Source organism: Hydractinia symbiolongicarpus, chromosome 15 (genome assembly GCF_029227915.1).
Source record: "Hydractinia symbiolongicarpus strain clone_291-10 chromosome 15, HSymV2.1, whole genome shotgun sequence".
Taxonomy (NCBI): domain Eukaryota; kingdom Metazoa; phylum Cnidaria; class Hydrozoa; order Anthoathecata; family Hydractiniidae; genus Hydractinia; species Hydractinia symbiolongicarpus.
The window spans coordinates 846,854-871,019 of NC_079889.1; the positions used below are offsets into that span (position 1 = coordinate 846,854).

At 39.2% G+C, this 24,166-nt stretch overlaps 4 protein-coding genes across 4 annotated transcripts; all 4 read left to right on the plus strand.

Annotated features, from left to right (window-relative positions):
- The first annotated feature begins 21 nt into the window (after positions 1-21).
- On the plus strand, positions 22-9,396 carry LOC130629273 (uncharacterized). Its single transcript, XM_057442419.1, has 8 exons — positions 22-278; positions 1,684-1,778; positions 2,430-4,286; positions 4,560-5,552; positions 6,726-7,016; positions 7,140-7,566; positions 7,868-8,043; positions 8,123-9,396. The coding sequence occupies exons 2-8, from the start codon at positions 1,706-1,708 to the stop codon at positions 8,314-8,316; spliced, it is 4,011 nt and encodes a 1,336-aa protein (XP_057298402.1). The 5' UTR covers positions 22-278; positions 1,684-1,705; the 3' UTR covers positions 8,317-9,396.
- LOC130629214 (uncharacterized) lies at positions 8,414-9,507 on the plus strand. Its single transcript, XM_057442351.1, has 4 exons — positions 8,414-8,423; positions 8,644-8,946; positions 9,035-9,175; positions 9,395-9,507. The coding sequence occupies exons 1-4, from the start codon at positions 8,414-8,416 to the stop codon at positions 9,505-9,507; spliced, it is 567 nt and encodes a 188-aa protein (XP_057298334.1).
- Positions 9,473-15,744, plus strand: LOC130629274 (uncharacterized). Its single transcript, XM_057442421.1, has 7 exons — positions 9,473-9,709; positions 9,802-12,676; positions 13,185-13,368; positions 13,662-13,833; positions 14,261-14,428; positions 15,156-15,194; positions 15,477-15,744. The coding sequence occupies exons 1-7, from the start codon at positions 9,634-9,636 to the stop codon at positions 15,599-15,601; spliced, it is 3,639 nt and encodes a 1,212-aa protein (XP_057298404.1). The 5' UTR covers positions 9,473-9,633; the 3' UTR covers positions 15,602-15,744.
- LOC130629216 (uncharacterized) lies at positions 15,708-24,012 on the plus strand. The gene is made up of 5 exons (XM_057442352.1): positions 15,708-15,819; positions 15,913-16,965; positions 17,292-17,616; positions 18,499-18,878; positions 19,009-24,012. Exons 1-5 carry the CDS (start codon positions 15,708-15,710, stop codon positions 23,529-23,531), a joined length of 6,393 nt encoding a protein of 2,130 aa, XP_057298335.1. The 3' UTR covers positions 23,532-24,012.
- Positions 24,013-24,166: the final 154 nt, after the last annotated feature.

Genomic DNA, 24,166 nt, shown 5'->3' on the forward strand with positions numbered 1-24,166 from the left:
AAATACACAACTACAACCATCAGAATACGACATAAAATCCAGGAGGTTAGTTAATCTACTCACTTGCTGTTCCAGTTGAGTGAACTCTGTGTATCACAGTTAAATAAAATAATTTGCTGGGCACGTTTTCTGCATGATTTAAGTTTTTGCACAGTTAAAAAATTAATTAAATCTAAATTATTTTCAATTTAAGATCAATTACAAAATTTTAGGTAATTAATTTATTGATTGCATAAGTTTGTTTGTTTTATGGTGCTGCTGCCATGACAACAGGCGAGGTAAGTGGGACGTATATGACAATTTTGTTTGTTTTTATTATTTTTCACGAATGTCAGTAATATTCTATAATCTAATATGTATTTAACGAATTTCAGATGATTTTTGCAAAACCTCTATTGCTTCTGTTCAAACGTGTTTTTGCTAAGGTTAGCAAAAGGTGATAGTGTATACAAGTATAGATTTGGCGATCAGTAACGCAGTTGGTAAAGCGAACTCCTTAGGTTCAACCCCACTAATGCTGTATAGACACTCATGTAAGCAATCGACAGTATATATCCTTCCAATCCAGCCACGCTAAGATCCCAAGAGATAACATTGACGAAAGTGATGATAGCTCTATGGCAAACTGTTACTTGTTTGGTGCTTTTTTGGTCTTCTAACATTTTCTTGTTCTTCTGTCTTCCGATAGTTTTGAAAGAACCTATTTGAAACGACATTTTCTTTTTTTGTTAATCTCTGTTCAGTCTATCTCTCGCGTAACAATTAGGTCATCCCTAACAATTTCTTGTAACATACAATCAGTGACAATGAATTTAGCACAATTGCAGTTTTTTAGGTATTTTTAAAGTTAGCAAAACCCAGCCGAGAGGATGCGAAAATGCAACTTCTTTAAAGTTGCAGGTATGCTAAGCAGCGTTTAGGATGCGCTAGTCGCACATTAATCATACCGGAATTACCAAATAATCTACGTCAGATTTCACGAAGTGCTGAAATATCAAAAAAGACTCACGCTGACCTCAGCAACAATAAGCACAGCTTAAGAGTTTGCATTTAACCAAATACTCTAAGATTCTGTATCTATTGTGATCATTAACAAGTTAACTTTGGCGAGTTGAAACGCATATATCTTATATGGAAACAGCCGAATTTACTGTGTGTAGCAATGGACTTCACAATGTCCAGACATCTGCCAACATATTCTCTTGCTGATTGTAATTAAGGCTTTTGCCTAAGTACACGTCTTTTTGCCATATAAATGCTGATTCTGATGCAGAGCGGATCTTCGTTTCATCTTAATATACTTGACTAATACTTGTTGTCATTCACGGTCCCAGGGCTACTGGATATAAATCTCAGATTTTATTCTCAAAGAGCTCCGGGGACGAGCATGACTTGTTGTGCCAAGGCATAATCTATTCGCTAAAAGTCTTGACTGTTTTTTCACTTTAATGTTAATAAGAATCCCATGATTTAAAGAATGTGCAGCTTTTTCCGCATCACAGTAACTGTTTTGTGACTAGATATCTAGCTGCATTTCTTTCCTGTTGTATTGCGTGATCGAGCACTATATCGAAGATATTTTTTACTAGTGTACCTCAAGCAAATACTCCTGATTTCTTTGACATTGAACAAATCCGCCATTTTAAAGAACTTCCATCGATGAACTGAAATTATTATTTTTAGAATGGTCTGAAGTAAATTCAAAATGTCGAAGAATATAGCCATCATGTTATTTTATGGAATGTGTTTGCTGTTAGGGTTGTCAGCGACGATGGAGAGTAAGTTTGTTTGTTTACTTTAAACTCTCCACCGTTCATGTTTTCAGATGGTTTCCCGCAAATTTCGGAAACCCAATTGAGCCTTAAGGTCGGTTTCTATTAGTATAAAGATTTTTGAGCAACAGTTGAGCAACAGTCGCCGTTACCACTTCAATGGAAACACATGTTGTGCAATGATTGGTGCAAAACATTCACAGACTTTATTGGAAATCGACCTTTACAAGTATTATGTATATACAGTGCCGCCTAGATTTCAGGCTAAAATTACCAGGACTCATTTATACGTTTTTTAGCAAAGTCTATTGTCGGTGCGTTGTTGAAGTTTTGTGCGTGCCATTTCTAGAAATGATTTTAAGAATTCGAGAAATCTAAACTCCAAAAATTCGCCCTAACACCCTGACTAACTGGCAACAATCCTTTATATAGACCCATGTTGCTTTGGTTAAATCGTGTTTTGACCCTACAAAATCTTGGTAATTTAGGAAAAAGGTTGTAAGAAATACTTATTTTCAGCAACAGTTAGAAAAAAAACGCAGCCTCTTTCAGTGTTTTCGTTGACTTCTGAACGCTTAAGAAAAGTTGGGAAATTTGGAAGTATCTTTGTGTATTTACTGACGCTGTTAACATTTTTTCATCGTCTTTTCCTTTCAGCCAAAACCAGCATTACTCCATCTTTAAATTTCAAGTCACGTGACAATATATCCCACAATGCAACAAACAAAACAGAAACTGTAGTTATAAAAAATAATATGGAGTATGTGATAAACCGTGAAGATAAGAATTCCCTTCATACTCACGCAAAAATAGACGACGAAGACCTTCCAGTAATAAAAACTTATAAAATTTCGCCTGATCCAAAAACCAGGTATAAAACTATAGAATATAATATCATAACTGAAGACAACCAATTAGGAAACGAATCAGCAATAACCGACCAATCAGTAAACAAATGGGTGACAACCAACCAATCGGCAGCATCTTTAGATGAACTTGTAAACAATACTTTCACGTCGCTTGACCAATCAGAATACGACACGTCACTTCTTTACACGTCCAGAGATCAGATTTTGAACCAATCATCAGAAACTTCAATAAATAAATCAATATCTGGAGAGAAAAGCATTCCGGTGATTGACTATAAAGACAATACAACAAAGTTAGGAGATCAATCGAACAGTCTCAGCGAAAACAACAACGCCTCGTCTTCGACATCGAGATCATTTTACAAAACATGGTTAAGTGAGCAAATTCGCGATATTGACAGTCATGCAAGGAGCGAATTTGAGTTTGAAGAAACAAAGAAGAGAACATTATCAAAAAAGCACAAAGAAAGAGATAGAAAAAACATAAACCGGAAAAAAGGTACTCCTTTCAAAAAATCTTCAACTTCTCATACTGTGTTGAAGAAACAAAGTCCGAGTAGCGCCAAGCGAAGCTACATTGATACTCAACCAACTGCTACAATACGCAACATAACCAAAAAAGCTCGCGTAGAGTACTTTGTGGAAGACAGACCAGATTTAAGCCGTGTGTTTTGGGGAACAGTAAATCCTCACTTTCGTACGCCAGTTTTAAAGGCAGATAAAAATGACATCGTAAAGCATATTTACGATGAAGCAGAAGGGGAGAAAAATAAACCACAAATACCTTTCGAAATACATGAACGTAAATACAAACCGGAATATACTCCAGCTTATCGGAAGAAATATTTTAGACCAAGAGTTAGCCATCGCAACGGTCGATGGTTCTGGCGAACCATCAATCCCTCACATTACTCTAAGCCTGTGGAAGCAAAAGCTGATGACATAGTACAGCAAGCTTATGAACAAAGTAAAGCTGAAAGTGATAGAAAAGCTCTTGGTGAATTTTTAACTATGTCTGTAGATCAAAGTCCACCACAAGATACCATTATGAATTCTAAAAGATTAAACAGGTTTTATAGTATTTCTTGGCCAATCGAGTCGAGAAATCATATACCCAAGTCGGTGGCAGACACTGACGAAAATTCTTTGAAAGTACGGACTAAGAAACATAAAAGTCCCGACCAAGCCATCAAAATTCACAAGAAGGTTAACGTCGCCGTTAAGAACCATAAAAAACCCGACGTAGCCGTGAAAGAACATAGTAAAGACGTACATTCACATCATAACAACTCCATGTCGTTTCATCTTCACATAAGTGACCCTGATAAGAAAAACACGCTATTGGGACAAAATACAGACCAGATTTTAAAAGTCATAAAGCTCTCCAAGCTACCTCAACATACTGACCAGAAGTTTTCCTCCTATATCAATGACAATACTATTCTCGATTATTCAAACAGATATAAAGGAAAGCGTAAAGTTGTAGCAGATTTTTCACAAGGTGCTGACAATGCAAGATTATTGGTGTATTCGTTACAAGGAGACAAAGGTAACAAAGAAAAACTAGTTGAGACAAAAAGAGACAAAATCGAACTTTTGCATCACGAGGTTGAGAAAGAAGAATCTGGAGCAAAAAGAGCTGTCGGTATATAATCTTTTTTGATTTTAAATGATAAGCTTATATGTTATTCAAATTTATTTTATTCAATGTCTGCTAGTCACAGGTAAATTATTTTATGAAAATGTTTCTATGGGTCCTGAAAAATTTGTCTGTCTTTTAAATTGCCCGCTTAAACAAGTATTTAGTCAAAGAAATTAATTTATTTTATAAAAAGTTACAGGTAAAAACTGACATGGAAAGAGGGTGAAAAGCAACACTAGAATTTCTGGTCATTGGAGGATTCTTTTTCTCATTCAGGTCAATTTTCAATCAATCGTTGGGTCTATTTTGGTATTAACGGCGACTTAAAAAGAGAGAATATTCCTCTGAATAACAACACAGAGAAAAACAGTGGTGAAAAAAACACAAAAGATAAAATAAGTTTTACAGAAGAAAAAAAAACTGTTTTAAAAATAGAGAAGAGTAAGGTAAAAAACGCAGACCAGCGTGGTCATATTCATTACCGCAAGTCTAAATACAGAAACATGTTGGTTGAACCCTCGAAACACCCAACTGAAGACGTTTCTGTAAAACGTGGTATAAATACGAAAAGCTCAGTTAAAAATCAAGATCCCAATCTTTTTTATATACTACAAAAACATAACAAACTGGCAAAAACAACACAAGAGGATGATAATGATGTTTCTGGTCTTCAGAATGTTCTCAGAAATAGTAAAGGTGGTAAAGAAGCATTTAAAGCGAAGAATAGCGCTACTGAAAACTCTGAGGACCAGATTCACAATTCAGAAAAGCGTTGGTACAATAAAAAGACTGGTAATGAGAATCATTCAAGTAGAAGAAATTTGGCGCGAAATAGAAATTTTTTATCAACGGAAATTTCGGATGCTATTTTTGATGACGATGTAATGAAACTAACAAAGAAACAACCCGGGACGAAGAGAAGTCATACGTCGTATCCACGTCAACGCCTCGCTTTACCTTCAGTAAATCGTAAAGTTATTGACGTCACTAATAGCGACGATGACTACGATTACGATGACGGCGTGCAACCTGAAGTCAAAAGCTTTCAAAAGCAATCCAATAAACTAAGTTTAAAAGAAGAAAAACTGTATCACGACTATTTGAATAACAGAGACAGTTCTATGGCAACAAGTTACTTACAAGATGAGCGAGACAAGCGAAATAAAATACCAAATATGATGGATGCTGCAAGTTATTTTAAATATTTTACCGAACATCCCGAAGCTGTTCAAAACGAGGCTAGTGGTTTGAGACGAGTACTCGAACGAGGTTAGTATCACGTGACGCTTGTTGTGACATCGTGTCCACCCCGTTAGGAATGTTAAAAAAAGGTTAGAAATTTCCAAAAATTAGTAACTTCTTTAATATGTTGAGAACTATTTTCACGTTTCAAAATAATTAGCACGGAAGAAATTTCAGGTCTGTTCTCAAATAATTAGCGTTAACCTTTACAGTCGGTTTTATCGGTACGTTTCACCCTCGTTCCCAGGGATATTTGCTTTCCCTCAAATCAAAAATGCAAAAATGCCAGGGGAGAAGGGTGCAGTACCCTTGCAATTTGTATTTGCTTGGGTAGTCTAATGTCTAATAAGGATAAACTTGAGGCTGAAAATAGCTGAAAAATAAGTGGAATTCTCGACAAAAATTAATCATGCATAAAGCATTATTAGTGCCCGTATTGAAAGAAACCCATTTTATCAATGCGCAGGAAAAGCGCGTTTTGGCAATTTTGAAACGCGGGAAATAACATTACTCAGCCTCTTACAACATAAAAAACACAAACACATTTTCTACAAACCTCGTTCCCAGGGCATATTGCCTTGTTCACTCCATAATAACAGCTCAGGGGCCACAAGACCCAGGGGACGAGGTTGATTTTTTACATGAACGTTATAGGGTGACGCAGTATATCGCCTGAGTATTTTAGACTTAAATTTATTCTTCTTTTTAAAAAAAACAAAGTTTGTTGTCGTGCGGGAACAAGCTGTTCACAAGACATTATTTTACGTGAGACGAAAATCTATAACAATGGTTAAATCCTGATTCATTGAGTACTTCTTCAAGTCTTCAAGTGTTTTTTATAAAAATAGCCGCATTTTATATGTTCAAAATGGTTGCACGTAGCTTTATTTCAGACCCCCGCAGAGCTATTCATTACCTTATGCTAAGCGAGCTAAGCGTGTTAAGAATAGTTTGATAGGAACAAGAGTCTTAATGTGCAATATCTTAAGCTACTTGTTCTAGTATATTTATATCAGAGCAACCCTCACAAAACCTTTAAAAAATGCAGTCAGTTATACCCGAAAATCGAGACATAGGAACTAGACAATGCCACCTTTCTGATATTTATTTTTATTTTTATGTCTTACTTTTTCACAGAGACTGCAAAATAAGAAATTTAGGCCTTTAGGCATTTTCAATTAGCTGTTAACTCCTACTTAGAAAAACAAGTATCTGGCAGTGCTCGAGACTCTATAAAAAACCACAACGAAGAAGAGAAAGACGACCGCGGAAGAGAGATTTCAAAGAAAAGAGAATGGTCTGATGAAAATGAAGATTCACATAGAAAGTATCATGAATATTATCACGTACAAGAGGACGAAGATGCTGGTAAACGAAATGATGAACAGGTTCATCATAAATATCGAGACGAAGATGATGAGAAAAGTCATAATGAGCGAGACGACCACAGTAGATATGAAGAGGAGGGAGCCAAAAAAAGCGATAGTTCAGGTAGAAAATTAAATACTTTGAATTTTTCTAATATTTAATTTTAAAGATTAATTCAAATTCGTACCATGCACCAGGCTCTAAAACTATTTGTTCTCCATCTGAGAGCCTATTGTTATAACATAGATAACGAAGAAGATGAGGAAGAAGACGATGATGGCATCCACGAATATATGAAGAAGAAACCCCTGGAGGAGGATACAGGATCGAGAAGATCTAAAGAAGTTGAAAAACACGAAGAAGAAGAAGAAGAGACAGAAGGAGGTTCCAAACGTCAATTGCGTGCCCTAGATGCCTTGTACAGGTCGCATAAATTTCCAAACGAACCAGACTCAAAAGAGATTCTAGATCGATTTGACGCTCCTACTCGTGTTGGTTATCAATACGGTCAGTTAATATGGGGATGGTTTATTGCTCCCCTGGATGGAGAGTATATATTTTATTCAGCATGTGACGATGCCTGCGATATTTACATGAGCCCAGATGAAGGAAAAGATCACATCAGAAAGATTATTTCACAGAACAGATGGTCCTTGCATAATCAGTGGGATAAGTACGTAATTGCATAATTAGTATATTTTTCATAATTAAGCAGACTGTTACAAAGACAAATGTAATGCGGGTAGTTTATGCCATTGTTTAAAACAACACCAATAACATACCTAATCTTCTGAAGTTAGGCGTACCCAAGTATAAGCCTACCACCCAAGCCAAACCAACTATTTATTTTGCTACTAACACTTGCCATAAAAGACAAAAAGTTAATCAACATTGAAAAACGCTGTAATTGTTCACAAAAAACATGTAATGATGTTGATAAAAGATATGTGAAAAATAAGTTTAACTCTTCTTAGATATCCTGAAGAGCAGACCAGTATGGGAATTCGCCTTGCAGGTGGCCGCGCATACTACATCCAAGCCGTTGGTGCACAAAGTGGCGGGCGAGATTGCTTATCTGTTGGAGTACAATTGCCAACTGGTGTAGTTTTACGGCCAATAACACGACACTTTTTAACCAGAGCTCCTATTGGTTGGTTAAGTTTCCAATACAAATTTGAGGTAAGTTGCCAATAGAAACCGCTTTGTAATGAGTTTTATCTGTCTTTCAGGTCCTGGTGGTCGATTCCGCATGTCACCAGCGTTGGCAGCTGCGCAACAGGGTGATCTTCAGGCCGCTATTGGTGGAAATGTAGGTACCATTGGACCAGGAGGAGCGACCGGCATGGTACCTGGAGGTAAGGACATAAAGTGTATACAATATAACCGACATGAGATTCGTGATTGTTTGATCAGGGCAAGATGAAATACGGTATTCTCTACATTATTTACCAGATTTCAGCTTAATTATTAGTCAAAATTACCTATTCCTCGGCTATATAAATGTAATTATTATTGGCCAGATGCCCATATGTATGAGCTTATTTCGTATGCGCATAAACCTATTGCATATGTGTTGTTTGCACGACTTTGATACCAAGACATAATGCAGACGAAAGATTAATTTTAAGCCATTTTAAAACTCATATCAGCTCTATACAACAAACACATATTAAAGTTACTTTTCATTGAACTTCATACTTAACATTCTTTTTCCTTACGCAACTAACAGCTAGGAATTCATCTCTTTTAGTGGCTGGAGGGCTTGGAGGAGGCTTAGGAGATCTTGGTGGTCCCCACGGTTTGGATCAGGCTACAGTAGCTTACTCTGGAAATGTTGCACAGCAAGGAGGATATCTTGCTGCAGGTGGTCTGGGTGGACTTGCTGGTATAGGTCCCTACGGAACAGCAGGAGTTGGTTCTCATGGTGGGGCTGATGGTCAAGCAGGTGCTGTTGCAGGAGCGTATGGAGCAGCTGGTGGTGCTGGTGGAGGTGGTGGGGCTGGCGCTGCTGGTGGAGCTGGATGGGCGGCCGCTGCGGGTGCTGGGGGAGGCGGTACGTATTTTATTTACATTTCATTAATTTGAAGGTTAATTGATACATCATTAATGATATTCAGTGGGAAAGCTTTTCTTATTTACAGGTGTGTCACCACAAAGGCTTCCTTTTATCTTATGCATCAAATGTAAAATTGAGCAGTCAATTGTAACAAAAGAAAACTCCCATGATCAAAATAAAGCGTTCGTTCGCCAGTTTCGTAAACAATCGTCTGCTTTCAAAGCGCGTAAGTTACATTCATACCTAACTTAACGCGAAGTAAATAGTTTTTGAAAACTGAAAACTTTAACTAATTTAAGGCGAGCCCTGTACTTACAGAAATTGAGATTTTTGGAACGATTAAAACAGCCTTTGAGAAATAAGGGTCGCGTTACATTAGGTAAAGTGTAATTCACGTGCGCTCCATTATTATTATGTGTTTTAATATCACGTGTTTAACATTCAGGTGGCGGTGGTGCTGCCGCTGGAGGAGGCGGTGGCGGTGGAGGAGGCGGCGGCGGTGGAGGTGGCGGTGGAGCAGATGCAGGTGAATTTTATATTTACGTTAGACAGACATAGGGACTGCTTTTCTTTAAATTTTCAGTCTTTTCCTCCTTAAATTTAACAACTCAATTCTGTTTTTTCCTAATACTTATTTCTCCAAATTTTAAAGATAACGTTTCTTCCGCAGGTGATTCAGCCTTAATGGAAAGTTTAACAAAGCTTGGGGACACTGTTTCCACTTTGGCGGCAAAGGTTGACGACAAGGCAAAAACAGCTGGTAATGATTAAACACAAATAATAAAAAAATATGATAATAGTAATATGTAATATATCTTGCATTTTTATCTATTAATATTAATCTTACTTTAGAACGAGCAAAACAAACAGCATTAGTTGGCAATACGTTATCTAAGCTTGATAAGGCTATTGAAGCAATGACTGCCAAGGCGGGCACGGATGCTGCAATTGCAGCGGCAGCAGGTGGGGCAGCAGGCGGAGCTGGTGGTGATGGTGGAGGAGGTGGAGGTGGAGGTGGAGTAGTGTCTCCAGAGATACTAAAGCTCGAGACTACAGTTGGAAGTTTGGCAGACAAAGTTGATTCCGTTGCCGATAAAGTTGACAAAGGTACATCTGGTGACGTTTCGCTTAATCCACAAGCTGCTGCAGCTCAAACAAAAATAACAGAACAGCTAAGCACCATGGGTGAAGCGATTGGAAAACTTGCTGGAGAAATGGATGCTTTAAAGGAGATCGCAAAAACCAAGCAAACAACAGTTGGAGCTTTTAAAGATGATAAAGCCTTAGACCAAGCCACCAAACTATTATTAGCTTTACAGAAAGGACAACCTCCTCCTTTACAACAAGTTGTTGATGGGTATACCCAATCAGTAAAGGCCGCTCAAAACCCAGTAGCACCACCTGATACTGGTACTGCTGCGGCGATCCTGGCAACTGCTACGGTCAATCAAGCATTGAATGCGATTAAAAATGCCGCTAAAGCAACTGGACTTTCTGGCACAGCACTTGGTACGGCACTGTCGTCGACACCATTTAATGGACCGAAGTCTGATCCAAGTGACTCTATGAAACAGCTGACAAAATTAATGAAGGCAGCAGCAGGGCCTGACAAGCCTCCACCTGCTTTACCAGATGGCGGTGGAGGAGGAGGCGGCAAAGGTGGTGGTGGTGGCGGTGGCGGTGGTGGTGGCGGTGGCAGTGGAGGTGGTGGTGGTGTGGGAGGTGGAGGTGCTGGTGGCGGTGGCGCTGCTGGTGGAGCTTCCCCTCCAGGTCCATTTGCACCAGGTCCTGGTACAGGCGTTATTGGAAGTATCTTGGGTGGTCTCTTAGGAGGGCCATCTGTTGCTGTTCCAGCTGGAGCTGCAGAACTTGCTAAAGAAGGACCTATCCACCTGGAGCCAATGGCTGGACAAATGGCCCCCGCCCTAGGAGCAGGTTTAGCTTCTGGTTTAGCAGGAGCACCTAATGCTCTACCAGCAGATTATCAGCATGAACCCTCGTCAAGTTTAGTTGCACATGGACTGCCTCCTGGAATAGCAGGAGCAATGGGTATTTCAGGATTAGCTGGTGATGGCATGTTTAATCTTTTTGGAAACGGAGGTGGCGGAGGTTTCGGTGGATCTGATGTTGGTAATTACGGTGGTGGCTATGGTGGAAGCGGACTGGCCTCACTCAGTGGTGGTGGCGGTGGTGTAGGTTCTTTTAGTCAAGGTGGAGGAGGCGTCGGTGGAAGTCTTGGTCCTGGTTTTGGTCTAGGATGGTTAAATAATGCACCGATGACGGGTATTGGTAGAAGTTTCTCCCCTCCACCTCTCAAACCGTCATCCATTGTTGACCTGATATCGGCTTTAGCAAAAACCAACTCGCAGCTTCCAGTAACTGCAGATACAAAACAAACTATTTCTGACTCTCTAAGTTCAAAAATAACTCAGCATGGAAACGAGGCTACTTACTCTTCCAATGATCCAACACCAGTTGTTAAATCGACAAATGACACAGCTAATGCTTCCCCGAGTACTGTTATGAATTCTGATCCTATGAAGGCCTATATGAAATCTGTAGCAGATGCCATGAACACGCCAAATGCCATAACTCAAAACCTTCCATCACGAAACATGTTTGCTTTGTTGTCAAAACCTGCAGAAAATAAACTTCCTGCAAATTTTGCCAACTTGCTATCCAACGCGCACGCAGATGACTTGCTCAATAGTTTGCAGAGTCAAAACAATTTAGTTTCACCCCTAGCACAACCAAATATGTTTGGTTTAGCAAGTCCAGATCCAGCCAGTAATATTGTGGATTATTTAACAAGAACCATAGCAAATTCGATATTAGCGAAGCGTGGGGATGTGTCTAACTATAAGACTCTTTCTGAAAGTGAACAAAAGGAATTGCAGATTTTGCTAAAGAAAGAAATTGTGAGTAAAGTTTTTGGAACAAAAGACAAACTGAATGATACGTCCTTTAAAACACAGCAATCTAAAGATGAATCTCGTTCTCTGAATATTCCTGAAAATCCCACCGTTTCTCGGTTTGATAACCCAGCCAAAACAGTAACAGTTGATGACAGTCGACAAAACGAGGCCTTAAGAAGAGTGCTGGAGAAGAAAGTATCAAATTACATGATCAATGAAAAATCAAAGAACCTCCAAATCCAAGATGGAGGAGAAAATAAAATAAATCTACCATCCAGTGAAATAAAATCCTACGTAAAAGTTCCTGGTAAAAACATGTATCAAGTTTTTCCTGGCTTTCGCCCTGCAAGTTACTTGAACATCAATGGAAAACTATACGAAAGAACTGGAGTTGGGCGCTATCACGTGGTTAAATCAAAGCAACCTATTGCTACTATAGGCTCATCTTTAAATCACGTGACTAAACCGACACAATCCATTGGTAGTTTGGGATCAATTTTCAGTAAAGGTCTCAATCATATACCAAGAAAAAAACACAAAGACGAAAAAGTTGTAGTCAAAAGCGTAAATAGAAAATCCGGAATTGATTCGCAAAATAGCGTTAAAATAAATGACACATTTAACCCTAATGTAAAAAGGACTTTAGTTGATATACCAGTCGATGGTACGGTTGAAAAACCTATCCCAGTACTAGATATACCTGCTGAAGAAAAAGTCAAACTGACACCCATAGAAAAGTTAAAGAATTTTTATCATCTAAATAGAACTACTGACAAATATGTGGCTGCATCAAAACGAGACTACGATAAAAGGTAAAAGGCTGTATAAACGAGCCTATTTTTTAATTCGTTAATCAAGGCATGATATTACGATTAGGGGTGTATGGTCTTATTTACTAGTCGATAGTCCGTGGATAAATTTACCGTTTCACCTGTATTTTTATTGCATCTTGCATTTTCGTGTGCCACAATACTCATCTTGTTTAAAAAACATGGATGAGAAAATGAGTTACTCTGCGGAGGGTCAGGAATAAAGCTGCACACATTTTTAATAGATAGAATACAGTTACTAATACAACAAACTAGTTGCTCACATGTGGGGAACTTACTGAAATTCGTATGTCGCAGTAGAGTTGACGAATCGTATTTGGTATTCTTAACTTCAAGCTTTCGTGCGTAGTTAGCACGGCCCACTTTTGACCCAACAGGCAAATTTTGACTATTATTATAAAGCCCAGTACCCTTTCATAATAATAATGACATTGACCAAGTACCTTTTTGTACGTAACATCTTTTACATTCGCCCGTACTTACGTTTTAGAAGAAAAGATGAGGACGAAGATAAAGAAAACACTGAAAGTGAAAGAGACCACGGATCAAGTAGCGATGACGATTTTGACGGAGCTGAAGATGTTCACAGTGATAAAGATGAAATGGATGACGCCGATGATGAACAGTGGGAGGCTGATTACAAAAAGAGAAAAGATGCTTACCGAGATAAAAAAGTATATACCCTTCAGACGTCATGTGGAAGTATTTACATCAACGTAACAAACTCTTTGGAATTTAAAATACGCAAGGGACTGAAACGTAAATGTTAAACAGGCTTCGGTTACCTTGTTTGACTTTTTAATATGTAATAACAGGATGTGTAGAAACAATAAAATTAGATTTAAATGTGGAATTTAAACTGCCTGAAAAGGAACTTTGAACTGTTCCTTAAGAAAGCACCGGAAGTCGAATACACATTGCAAAAATAACTCGAACAATTGTTCTTCAGTATACTTTTTTGCTTCAGGATCGTGACGAAGAACAATCGCGGGAAGTCGAAGAAAAAACTGAAATTGAGCGCGATAATGATAAAGATGACAACGAGGTTAATCATCCACCTGATCAACTCGAACTCGAGGCTGAAGAAGACAGTCATAGACGAAGTAGAGACAAAGATGATGAACCCTCAAATAACACTGGTAACTGCTGTGTATCTTTGTTTCTCAACTTAATCGAATTTTTTTTCTCAACCCATTAGAATCATTGTTTCCAACTCAATCGTATCTTTGTTCTCAACCCAATCAAATCTTTGTTCTCAACTCAATTGCATCCTCGTTTCCAACTTAATCGAATCTTTGTTCCCAACTTAGTCGAATCTTTGTTCCTAACTCAATCGAATCTTTGTTCCCAACGTAATCGAATCTTTGTTCTCAACTTAATCGCATCTTTTTCCCAACTCAATCGAATCTTTTTCTCGACTCAAATCGCATCTTTGCTTTCAACTTAGTCAAATCTTTGTTCCCAACTCAATCGAATCTTTGTTCCCAACTCAATCGTACCTTTGTTCCCAACTCAATCGTTCTCACAAGGAAGCCTGTGAACTAATGACGTCAGTACACGTTTTAGAATATGAAAAACAACAACCATCAACACAGCATGCACATCGCCGATTTCAAGAAGAGGATGAGCACCATAATTCTTCGTTTGAACATTCTTTGACGGAAAAACTGTTAGACGCTGTTTTATCTGATAAAATCGGTCATCACGAGCACGCTGAAGGAGGGGTGAACTTAGGTATGTTTTAGGTAAAAGGTAAAAGAGAAGTGTTTGAGTAAGTCCTATCGCGCAGCGAGTTACGATTATAATACTTGCTATTTAACAGACAACACGAGTTTTCTTATAGTACCTTGTTTCCGGCACTCTGTAACCTTTTTTCAATTAAGACAACGTCAAAAATGAATACGAAGGGACAAAAAAACTGGGTACGATGTTGCTTGGTAAAACATTTTAAACTCGGGTGAATTACATTTTAAATTCATTAGCAGAAGTTGGACCTTTTTTAAAAACAGAGGGTTTTCTGGCTTGTGTTGTTTGTCAAAAAGATTTTGATGTAATAACAGCGTTAATTCGGCTTTTATAAAGGTCGCGTGTATCCGATAACTCCCACACATCATGGTTCATTTGAGAATCGAATGACAGACCGTTTGTTAGACATCGTGCTTGTTAACAAGCTCGGCCACCACGCCCACGACCAGGAAGAAGTGCAAGAAAGTAACGTGGGTAGGAGAGCTGTTCAAAATGGCGACACCATCGTTTAGTTACCATTTTTAAATCATTTGTAGGAAAATAAATTAACTTTTTTTTTACGTGATCATTATCTTCCTATTCAGAAGGAAACATACCAAAGAACAGTTTCTTTTTTTCCAAGTGGATATTCGTACGTGGTAAATGGTAACTCGAACAGCGGTGGCGCCAATTATATAATACGTAATTTATTAATTTCCTGTATTTCTTTTCTTAGCTGCTACTGGAGGCTTAATGAATTCCGCATATGCTGCAGGTAAATAATTCATTTATTTGTTTCTAGATACTACTGGTACTGATTCTCTTATGGACACAGCTTATACCGCTGGTAGGTTCTAGTCTATCACACTAAGTAACAACCTCGCTGCAAGGGCTTTTTTGTACAAAAAAGCCGTGGAAATGGGAACAAGGATTTATTTATCAATAGAACTTAAACTTATTTCATCTGAGATTAAATTTTACCCGTTATCATTGCGTATTTCCATCTTTGTTGGTTTTAGTACAAAATTTTTGTTTGTTCTTTTCTTTTTGTTTTTAGGATTCCATACTGGTTTGGCGGGAGGCATGCAGGGTGGTGGTGGCGGTGGCGGTGGTGCTGGAGGTATATTTTTAAATTTACTTTTTTATGATAACGATGTAATCGTAACTCACATGCGCGCGTAAACACTTCATCTATTTTTGTTGTTGAAAATGTTATTGTTGTTATTATTGATGCAGTATGTATATGTGATTATTCTTGCGGTCTTTTTTTGTAGACAACGCAGCCATTATGGATGGAATTAACAGGTTAACCAATACTGTTGCTATGCTTGCAAACGGTGGCGGAGCTGGCGGTGGAGGTGGTGGAGGAGGTGGCGGTGGAGGTGGCGGTGGTGATGGAGGTTAGTTACAACTTGCTGTTTTAAGAATACTAAGAACAGCCTTACCACTACAAAAATAAAATTAAGTATTGAATTTGATATTTTTTATTATAGGTGGCGGTGGAGCCGCTGCAGCCGCCGCAGCTGCAGGACTGTCTGGTCAACTAAGTGGTTTAGGTGAGGGGATTGGGTTGTTAATAAAAGAGATAAGAGATTTAAAAGCCTCTCAGGCTGCTGGTGCCGCTGGTGGTGGTGGAGGTGGCGCGAATTCGTTATTAATGGCAGCCACAATAGGAAAAGCTTTACAGTCTATCAAGCAAGCTCAATCTGCTGTAAGCATGTCAGCAGGGGGTGGCGGTGGAGCATTTGGTGGGTTTGCAAGAGTTGCTCCGCCACCTTTGGCGTTAATGGGCGGAAGTGGAGGAGTGGCTAATTCAGCCATGATGGGTGCACTTCAAGCTTTGCAAGCTGGTGGTGGTTTGGCAGGAGCACATAACTTGGGTGCGTCCGCTGGTATAGGTGGTGGTGGATTGATTGGAGGTGGAGGCGGAGGTGGCTTTAGTGCTTCGGGTGCTGCATTTGCAGCTCCGCCGGTAAGTCCATTTGCTCCAATACTCCAAAGCAGCATGGGCTCCATGGGCGTGCCTGGTGCGTCAAATTTTATGAACAGTTTAGCTGAGGGGATGAACAAAGTGACGCAACAATACATGGATCAACTTAAAGCTGCTGGCGCTATGAAAATACCTGCAGCAGGTGGTGGTGGTGGTGACGGTGGTGGTGGTGGTGGCGGCGGGGGTGGTGGGGGTGGTGGAGATGATAAAAAACCCTCAAAAGGTAAAAGAAGAACAAAAGATAAAAAATCAAAACGAGGCCAAGTAATAACCATTGACAAAAATGAATTAGCACAACTTTTGAAAGAATCAGAAGAGAGGCATGGCAAAAAGAAAAGTTCAACAAGCATCGCAAAAGCATCTCCGCAGGAGATAGGACCAATTTTAGGAGCTGAAAAATTGGTTTCAAACCAGCCGAAATCAAAAATGAAGAAACTAGCAAAGGAAGCTGAAAAAAAGCTGAAAGAACAAGAAGCAGCGGCAAAACAGGAAATGCTGAACCAAATGTTGGCTGAGAAAGCACAAAGTATGAAGTTTGGCATTGGTTTGAAACCAAGTAAGTGTTTAACTGCACTAACCAGACTATTTTGGTGTCCTGTCCTAAAAGTATTTAAAATTATTTTATTGGTGATGTGCACTATGTATTTTACGTAAGACTAAACGAAAACTGGAATACTTTGTTGATGATTTTTGCCCTTCTGACATTATACGACAACATTTATATGCCGTTATGTTTCAAAGACGGTTGAACTATTACAGACAAAAAGTCGATACTTGCCATTTTAACGTCAAAAAGCAAATATTAACGCCAGTTAATGGCTAATGTAATAAGACCTTTACGACCTTTTACACGAACTTGACAATTTTCTCTTTACTTAATAGCGAAGCCTGGCGTTACACGTGAGATTTACTGGGACATTGACGACATAAGTGACGGCTACATAGAAGGACTGTATAAGAACAGTCGATTCCCTTCAAAACCCGACAAAAGTGACGTTTTATATAACTTTGACTCGTCGACAATACAAAGTGATGGGTTCGGTCAACGTGTATATGGATGGTTTCTGCCTCCTCTCACTGGTGGATACATTTTCTACACGTCTTGTGATGACGCTTGTGATATGTTTTTAAGTCCAAATGAAAATCCAACCTTAAAATTGAAACTTGTCTCGCAGAAGCAGTGGTCTGATCACAACCAGTTTGACAAGTATGAGTTATTCTGTTAATTAAACATCAACGGACTCTGTGTTGCTTTCTATGGATAGAATTTGTGGTATACTAATTACACCTCATTGTGAGCAATTCCAACCGAGCAGACATTTCAACAATTTTCGCGGTTTTTATCCCTTTTCGCGAAAATGTACTGCAACGGAAGTTGGATTCAAAACTATTCACGCAAGTTTATCATTGCGATTTTTTTTCGTTTTTCCGACCATACTTAACGCGGGAAAACGAGGGGATTCGTTTCATTAGAATATCCAGAGTATATCTAACAAGAGATATCGAGAAATATAGGGTGAAGATTGTTGCTTACTTTGTCCCATTCTAATTTTTTTAAAAATAAATACAACAATTTAATAAGATAATGTTATTTTAGCTAGTTTGGGTTTAGTTTATGAAAAAATCGTCATTTTATTTTGTGACGAAAGTTTTAATATTCGGAACAAAGATGGAATTTGTGACTGGTAAAGCAGTTGACAAGAACTGGACTGTTGTTCCTTACCCTTTTTCTACTTTTTCGGTGTCCAAATACTGTATGGTATATAAATAGCCCATTTTATTATTATATTACTGTTGGTTTTTTAAATTGATCTAAAATCCTCACTACTGAAAATTAAGGAAATTTTATTCACTCGACAAATAATGATAAAATGAGTTAGTGAAATGCCAACCACAGACAAAAATGATATTTAAAAAGGGAAAAATAGTAACAGCAAGGGATTGTATTGTCCAGATACTTTATATTTTAAGCCTGTGATCTTAGAGAAAGCTAAGAGAAAAACTCAAAGCATTTTACTGTGAAAATTGTGTGGCAGGTTGTTTAAATTTTGTAAACAAATAAATATACACCGGAATCCTTTTTTTGTAGATATCCATTAATGCAAGCATCAACTGTAGTCCGACTTACAGCTGGTAAATCTTACTACATTGAAGGTGTCGAATCTAATTCTGAAGGACCAAACAGTTTATCTGTTGGTGTTCAACTTCCCAATGGACTTGTGTTACGCCCCATTACAGGTGAATTTCTCAATCGTGCACCAGATGCTGCAGCTGGAAGTTCTCGAAATCTGGATGGAAAAGAAAGCGGTGCTTCATATTCCCAAGCTGAATTTTTGACCAGCAGTCAAACTGGAGGTGGAGGTGTGGATGCTGGTGGTGGTCTGGGTCTTGGTTCACTTGGAGAGTTAAACCCTTCTGAAGCAATGTCAAAGGCGCCATTAGGGTTTGTGTTTCCAAGCGCGCAATCAGGTATATTGACTTCCTTTAACATTTCAGCCACGAGACTTTTATAACTTTATATAAATAACCGTAGTTTATATTGTTCGAAATTGTTTTAACTAACTGAAATTTTTCATTGGTGCACAACAATTTTACTTAGGGACAGCCAGTGTTAATCCCGGTGTTATGAAGAAAAAGATTGCCCAAACCATCGCCGCCGGTATTGCAGCCGGAATAATCAGTGGAGGAAGTGAACTACTCAAAAGTATTGAAAGTGCTTTAAAGTCGTCAATTGCGGCTGTGCCCCCTCCCGCAGCTGCTGCTGCCGGTGGTGATGGTGGTGGTGATGGCAATGGCGATGGTGGTGGTGGAGGTGGAGGTGATGGCAGTGGTGGAGACGGAAAACCTGCACCTGGTGCTCCAGGTGGTGCCGGCGGCCCAGGTGGACCTGGTGGACCTGGCGGTCCAGGAGGACCTGGTGGACCCGGAGGACCTGGTGGTCCTGGTGGACCTGGTGGACCGATGTCTTTGGCGCCAGTGTTGTCCTTACCTGTTCCTATGGAGATGCATCGTTATGTTGAAGAACATGATGATGACGACCACCACCATAGCAACCACGACAAACATTTCACTGAGTCGAAATACCATGACAACCACATGGGGGAAGGCACGCAATGGATGGGACATGACAATCACTATGGACTATCTCCATATCTTTTACCTGGAATGCCAGGTGGTAATGGTGGTCCTGGTGGACCAGGCGGCCCAGGTGGACCAGGTGGCGAGGGTGGTCCTGGGGGACCCGGTGGTCCAATCAATGCCTTAGATCAGCATTTTGTGTCCAGTGCATACTTGCAGCAGCCTCATGGAAACCCAAACTTTGGTCATGGAAGCAATAGATTTGGTCAAGGATATCACTCGGTGTTAGTTCCAGATCATACCAACACTTACATAGATACAGGTAGTATTTCGCCGATGCCGTTTCATAGTGTGACTATGCCACTTCATCCCGCTCATCAGATGTTGCAACAAATGATGCAAGATCAAGCTGATTCCTCCGTCGTTACCCATGGTGTTGACGGACGTCATATCGGGTCGGTTGGTGTTGTATATCAGCAAAGAACTCCACACGAAGGTGCTCAGTATAAGCATGATATTTTGCAACCTGTGGAGGTGTTGGACCCCCACAAGAGCGTACTCACCGCGCCTGGAAAAACAAGAAGCCTAAAGAAGAAAAGAAAGAGGAAGCAAACAAAAGTTGAAATAATTAGTGATAAGAAACATTACACAATAGCTGAAATAAAGCAAAAACAACATGATATTATGCAGAACAGAACGTTGCAACTACAGTTTGATGAGATTCAATCAAATCATGATGACGCAGACACAACAAAAAGTTCAGTGAGGGAAGGACCGAGGCAGGAAATTTCTACAGAATCCTTAAATGATGTTTTCAAACAGATCTCGAATAAGCGCAAAAGAACAATTCCGAAGAACAACAATTTATTAATCCGAACCGGAGTTCATCGTATTTTTCGGGAATATCCTTCGTTTACGCAAAGTGAAAAAACGGAATTAGCCAGTACCTCGAGAAACGCTACTGGACCAAACATTCGCAAAAGACAGTACAAAATCAAAGGTTTTCCTACAAATTTAACCACCACACTGGCGCGTAAATCTTTTATATTTCCACGACATCAAGACAGGGCCATCGCCAAACTTGACGATGATGAGGACAACGAAGATAGCGATGGAGATGACGATCTAAAAGCGGCTATCGTGAAATTTACGATCGCACGTGACACAAGCGACCATACTGGTGAACCAAGAAGCATTTTGGGCAAAGTAACTCCCGCAATGCAACAAGATAACGATAAAAAAGTCAACGAAATTGAGGGTTTACACGACTTCCCGGTGCTCGGACTTAATGCTGAGTTGAATGACGTCAAGAATGAGAATCAGTTTAATAATGGCCGTCGTTTCTACGCTAATGAAAAACAACTAAGGAACACTTTTAGTTCTTTTTATACTGATCCAAACGAAGAAATGGAAAAAGGAGATAATGACGTTGTTGATGATGGAGATGTTAGTCATATTGAAGATAAAAACTCCACGCATCATAAGAGAGTACCTTTCAAAACTTATAGTGGAGATAAGAGAAATGTTACTGAGATGTCTATGCAACATAAGGGAGAACAATTGTTTAGAAAGAAGGAAAGAAAGAATAACTCTTCGGGGAATGAAATAACTGAAAACAAAACACTGGCTCGATCATCTGACTATCCTAATGCAAATTTTGCAAACCCTGCATTGCATAAAATGACCAACTCAGTATCAATAAAGCAGACTTTTGAAAAAACATACAAAAAAAACTCCACAAGAAATATTGAAACAGAACACCATGCTGCAGGAACCATGAAGTCAAGCGTCCGAAAAGAAAACCCGATAATTTCCCTGTTTCTTCCTGCTCCAAGCGCAGTAAATTTTGCTGGTGTAAACAATGCCGTTACAGACGAAACCAAATTTACCAATGCAAACAGAACTTTAATAAACATCACAGCTGTTAACGGCAACGATGATGCGGAAAACGATAACGAATCGCCTTTGGTTGTAAAAGCTACTTACCGAGTACTAAATAATACCGATGAGGTGGATTCCGTAGATGACCAAGATGATGAGAGCGGACAAGGTAGTTCATCTGGTTCAGGCATGGATGATTTGATCACGTCGTCAGTAAAGATAACCAATTATAACGTCGGTGAAGACAACGACGTGACGGCGTCGCAGAAAGAATCCATAACAAAACATGCTAGCCACCATATAAATTCATCTTCTGTTAACCAAGATTTAAAACAAATTTTGAATCAGTCACTTTCTAAGGCAGACGGAGATGATTTTGTTGTACGTCAAAGTGAAGCTGAAGTGAGACCTGCGCAGTTAAGTCAGAATCAAAAGCTACCCACAAGTAATAACACAGCGCCCAGTGAATCAATAAAACCTCATATCAACAGAGGTAATCAAACATCATTTATTGACTCGATGTCACAAAACAAAACACGAAGTGGTACTAAACTTCTACACGTAGCTCAAGTCAATCATGTGTTGTTTAATTCTACAAACGAGGCTGGCCAAACAGCTATGGAAAGTTTGACTGATGAACAAAAAGATGACATGAAAAGTACCAACAAACATAACTTCCACCAAACCAAACTACCTTTCATGGAAAAACTAACGCTTCAGTTGTCAAGACTTAAGAGAAATCTTGATGTCAAAACAATATATGATACAATCCGTCAAAATCAACAAAATGCAACAAATTTAAAAACCATCTTTGATTGGGTTAGAGACTCGAATAATTCGCTGGATCAACCAAGCGCAATCAGAAGGGATACCATAGCAAAGAAAAACGTAAACGAGAGACCGAGTGCGATTCCTCGGTATACGTCATTAAGAAGTAGGAAGCGTGAATTGCGGTACAGATATCGTAATAAAATACAGAATGAGGATGACGTCAGAGTAAAGAAAGAATTTATAAAAATCACATCCCAAGCAAACAGTACGAAACGTGCTGTCGTGACCGAACGTCAGAAGCTTGAGATTGCAAATGCTGCTTTAAAAACTGTTATGCCGGTTATCCTACAAGGCATCATCCAAAAAGCAGTCTACAGAAAACAGCATCCGTACGCAGCACCACAAACGGCGTTATCAACACAACCGGTGTCACCGGCATTACCATCCATGTCAGACGTAAACATCAGACATATGGCTGGATACGGTCAACCTGGATTTGTTAGACCTGATTTGATGAGTGCACCTGCAGCGCTACCTGTAAAATCACGACCTTCGTTTGGTGTAGGACTTTTAAAGTCATTGTTAGCAAAGAAATTTGGCAACGACGGAGGACAATACGCAAATATGGTTAATGGTATAATAAACACCGGAACAACGGGTTTACCGCAGCTACTGGGAGGCTTAATACAACATAGCGCTTCTCCTTTACAGCCAGAACTAGCACCGGTGCTTTCTATAGGGCCTGAACCACCTCCGCCACCTCCAACACCTGAGCCACCCGCGCCCCCTCCTCCAGCAAAACCACCGTCTGGCCCACCGCCAAATGCGAATATGAGATCGTTTCTAAATTTTCCAGATGTGCGTTTAAAGCATAGCAAGAAGTTTAAGAAGACAAAGAAAAAGTCACATGGAAGATTAAATAATCATAAAAATGGACACATTGTACCCGCTATGACCAAAATAAACAACAACGTCAACAACGACGACGACAACAGGGACGGCAAAAACGACAACGACGGCGTGAATATAAACACTGGTAACGCCGAAAATGTCAACAAAATGAATGACAAGATAGATGGAAGCAAGGAAGAGTTTACACCTGAAAAAAAACATGACACACAATCCGACGCAAAAGAACGTCTTGACGACAACACGTCTACAATGACGTTAACTACTGGTGTCGGAAAAAACAATGTAAACAAGCTGGATGAGGTTCAAGATCGAGGTGTAGCGAAAAAAACAAAAAATGGTGTTGTAATCGTTCCGTTCGGAAGTATCGATTACATGAGAAATGAAATTGGTAACGAAGGTGTCATGAAGTTGCAACAGCAGGAGTTTGGGCAGAGCTACGTTCGCGTTAGATCGAACGTGGATCGACATAAAAATGTGTAGAAAATATTTTCAGGACTGGATTAGCTTCCAAGTGCGTCAAGGACAATTCATTTTCGATTCAAAATTTTGGGAGCAATTACCTCAAAAGCAACAAATTCGCGGACATTATTTCAAGAAAAGTAAATTCGCGAAATTTAAGTGCCTAAAATTCTTAAATCTGGCTTAACAGCAAAAATCTGTTTCGTACATTATGAATGTTAGAAATTTGTTCAGACAATCGTTAAACATTTCTATTTAACTTTGATGATTGTTAAAATTTATTTCACCAATTTTGCAATTATTGGACTAGGCTGCGAAAATTTCCGCAGATAAAGAATTTATTTTCAAATGTTATAGATTTAAAATTTACCTTAGTAAGGACGTTCCATCGTTCAAATTGATCACTTCTTTCGTTCGAAAGTTTATTTCATTTTCGACCAATGTGTATATAGTAAAAAATATTTTGTAAATATATTAAAAGAATTACTGTCTTATTGTTATATACGACCGCTCATTTTTACCGGCTTTTTATATTCACCGACTTCGCTTATACGACCGCTCATTTTTACCGGCTTTTTATATTCACCGACTTCGCTTATACGACCGCTCATTTTTACCGGCTTTTTATATTCACCGACTTCGCTTATACGACCGCT

Bases quoted from the DNA above. Each gene is read 5' to 3' on its own strand.
- LOC130629273 (XM_057442419.1), top strand. From the start codon at position 1,706: ATGTCGAAGAATATAGCCATCATGTTATTTTATGGAATGTGTTTGCTG. The intron at 1,779-2,429 runs GTAAGTTTGTTT...TTTTCCTTTCAG, and splicing joins GTTGTCAGCGACGATGGAGA to CCAAAACCAGCATTACTCCA. The intron at 5,553-6,725 runs GTTAGTATCACG...ACTCCTACTTAG, and splicing joins GAGACGAGTACTCGAACGAG to AAAAACAAGTATCTGGCAGT.
- LOC130629214 (XM_057442351.1), top strand. The intron at 8,947-9,034 runs GTACGTATTTTA...TCTTATTTACAG, and splicing joins TGCGGGTGCTGGGGGAGGCG to GTGTGTCACCACAAAGGCTT. The intron at 9,176-9,394 runs GTAAGTTACATT...TTTAACATTCAG, and splicing joins ATCGTCTGCTTTCAAAGCGC to GTGGCGGTGGTGCTGCCGCT.
- LOC130629274 (XM_057442421.1), top strand. From the start codon at position 9,634: ATGGAAAGTTTAACAAAGCTTGGGGACACTGTTTCCACTTTGGCGGCA. The intron at 13,369-13,661 runs GTATATACCCTT...TTTTTGCTTCAG, and splicing joins ATGCTTACCGAGATAAAAAA to GATCGTGACGAAGAACAATC. The intron at 14,429-15,155 runs GTATGTTTTAGG...TTCTTTTCTTAG, and splicing joins TGAAGGAGGGGTGAACTTAG to CTGCTACTGGAGGCTTAATG.
- LOC130629216 (XM_057442352.1), top strand. From the start codon at position 15,708: ATGGATGGAATTAACAGGTTAACCAATACTGTTGCTATGCTTGCAAAC. The intron at 15,820-15,912 runs GTTAGTTACAAC...TTTTTATTATAG, and splicing joins AGGTGGCGGTGGTGATGGAG to GTGGCGGTGGAGCCGCTGCA. The intron at 17,617-18,498 runs GTATGAGTTATT...CTTTTTTTGTAG, and splicing joins GATCACAACCAGTTTGACAA to ATATCCATTAATGCAAGCAT.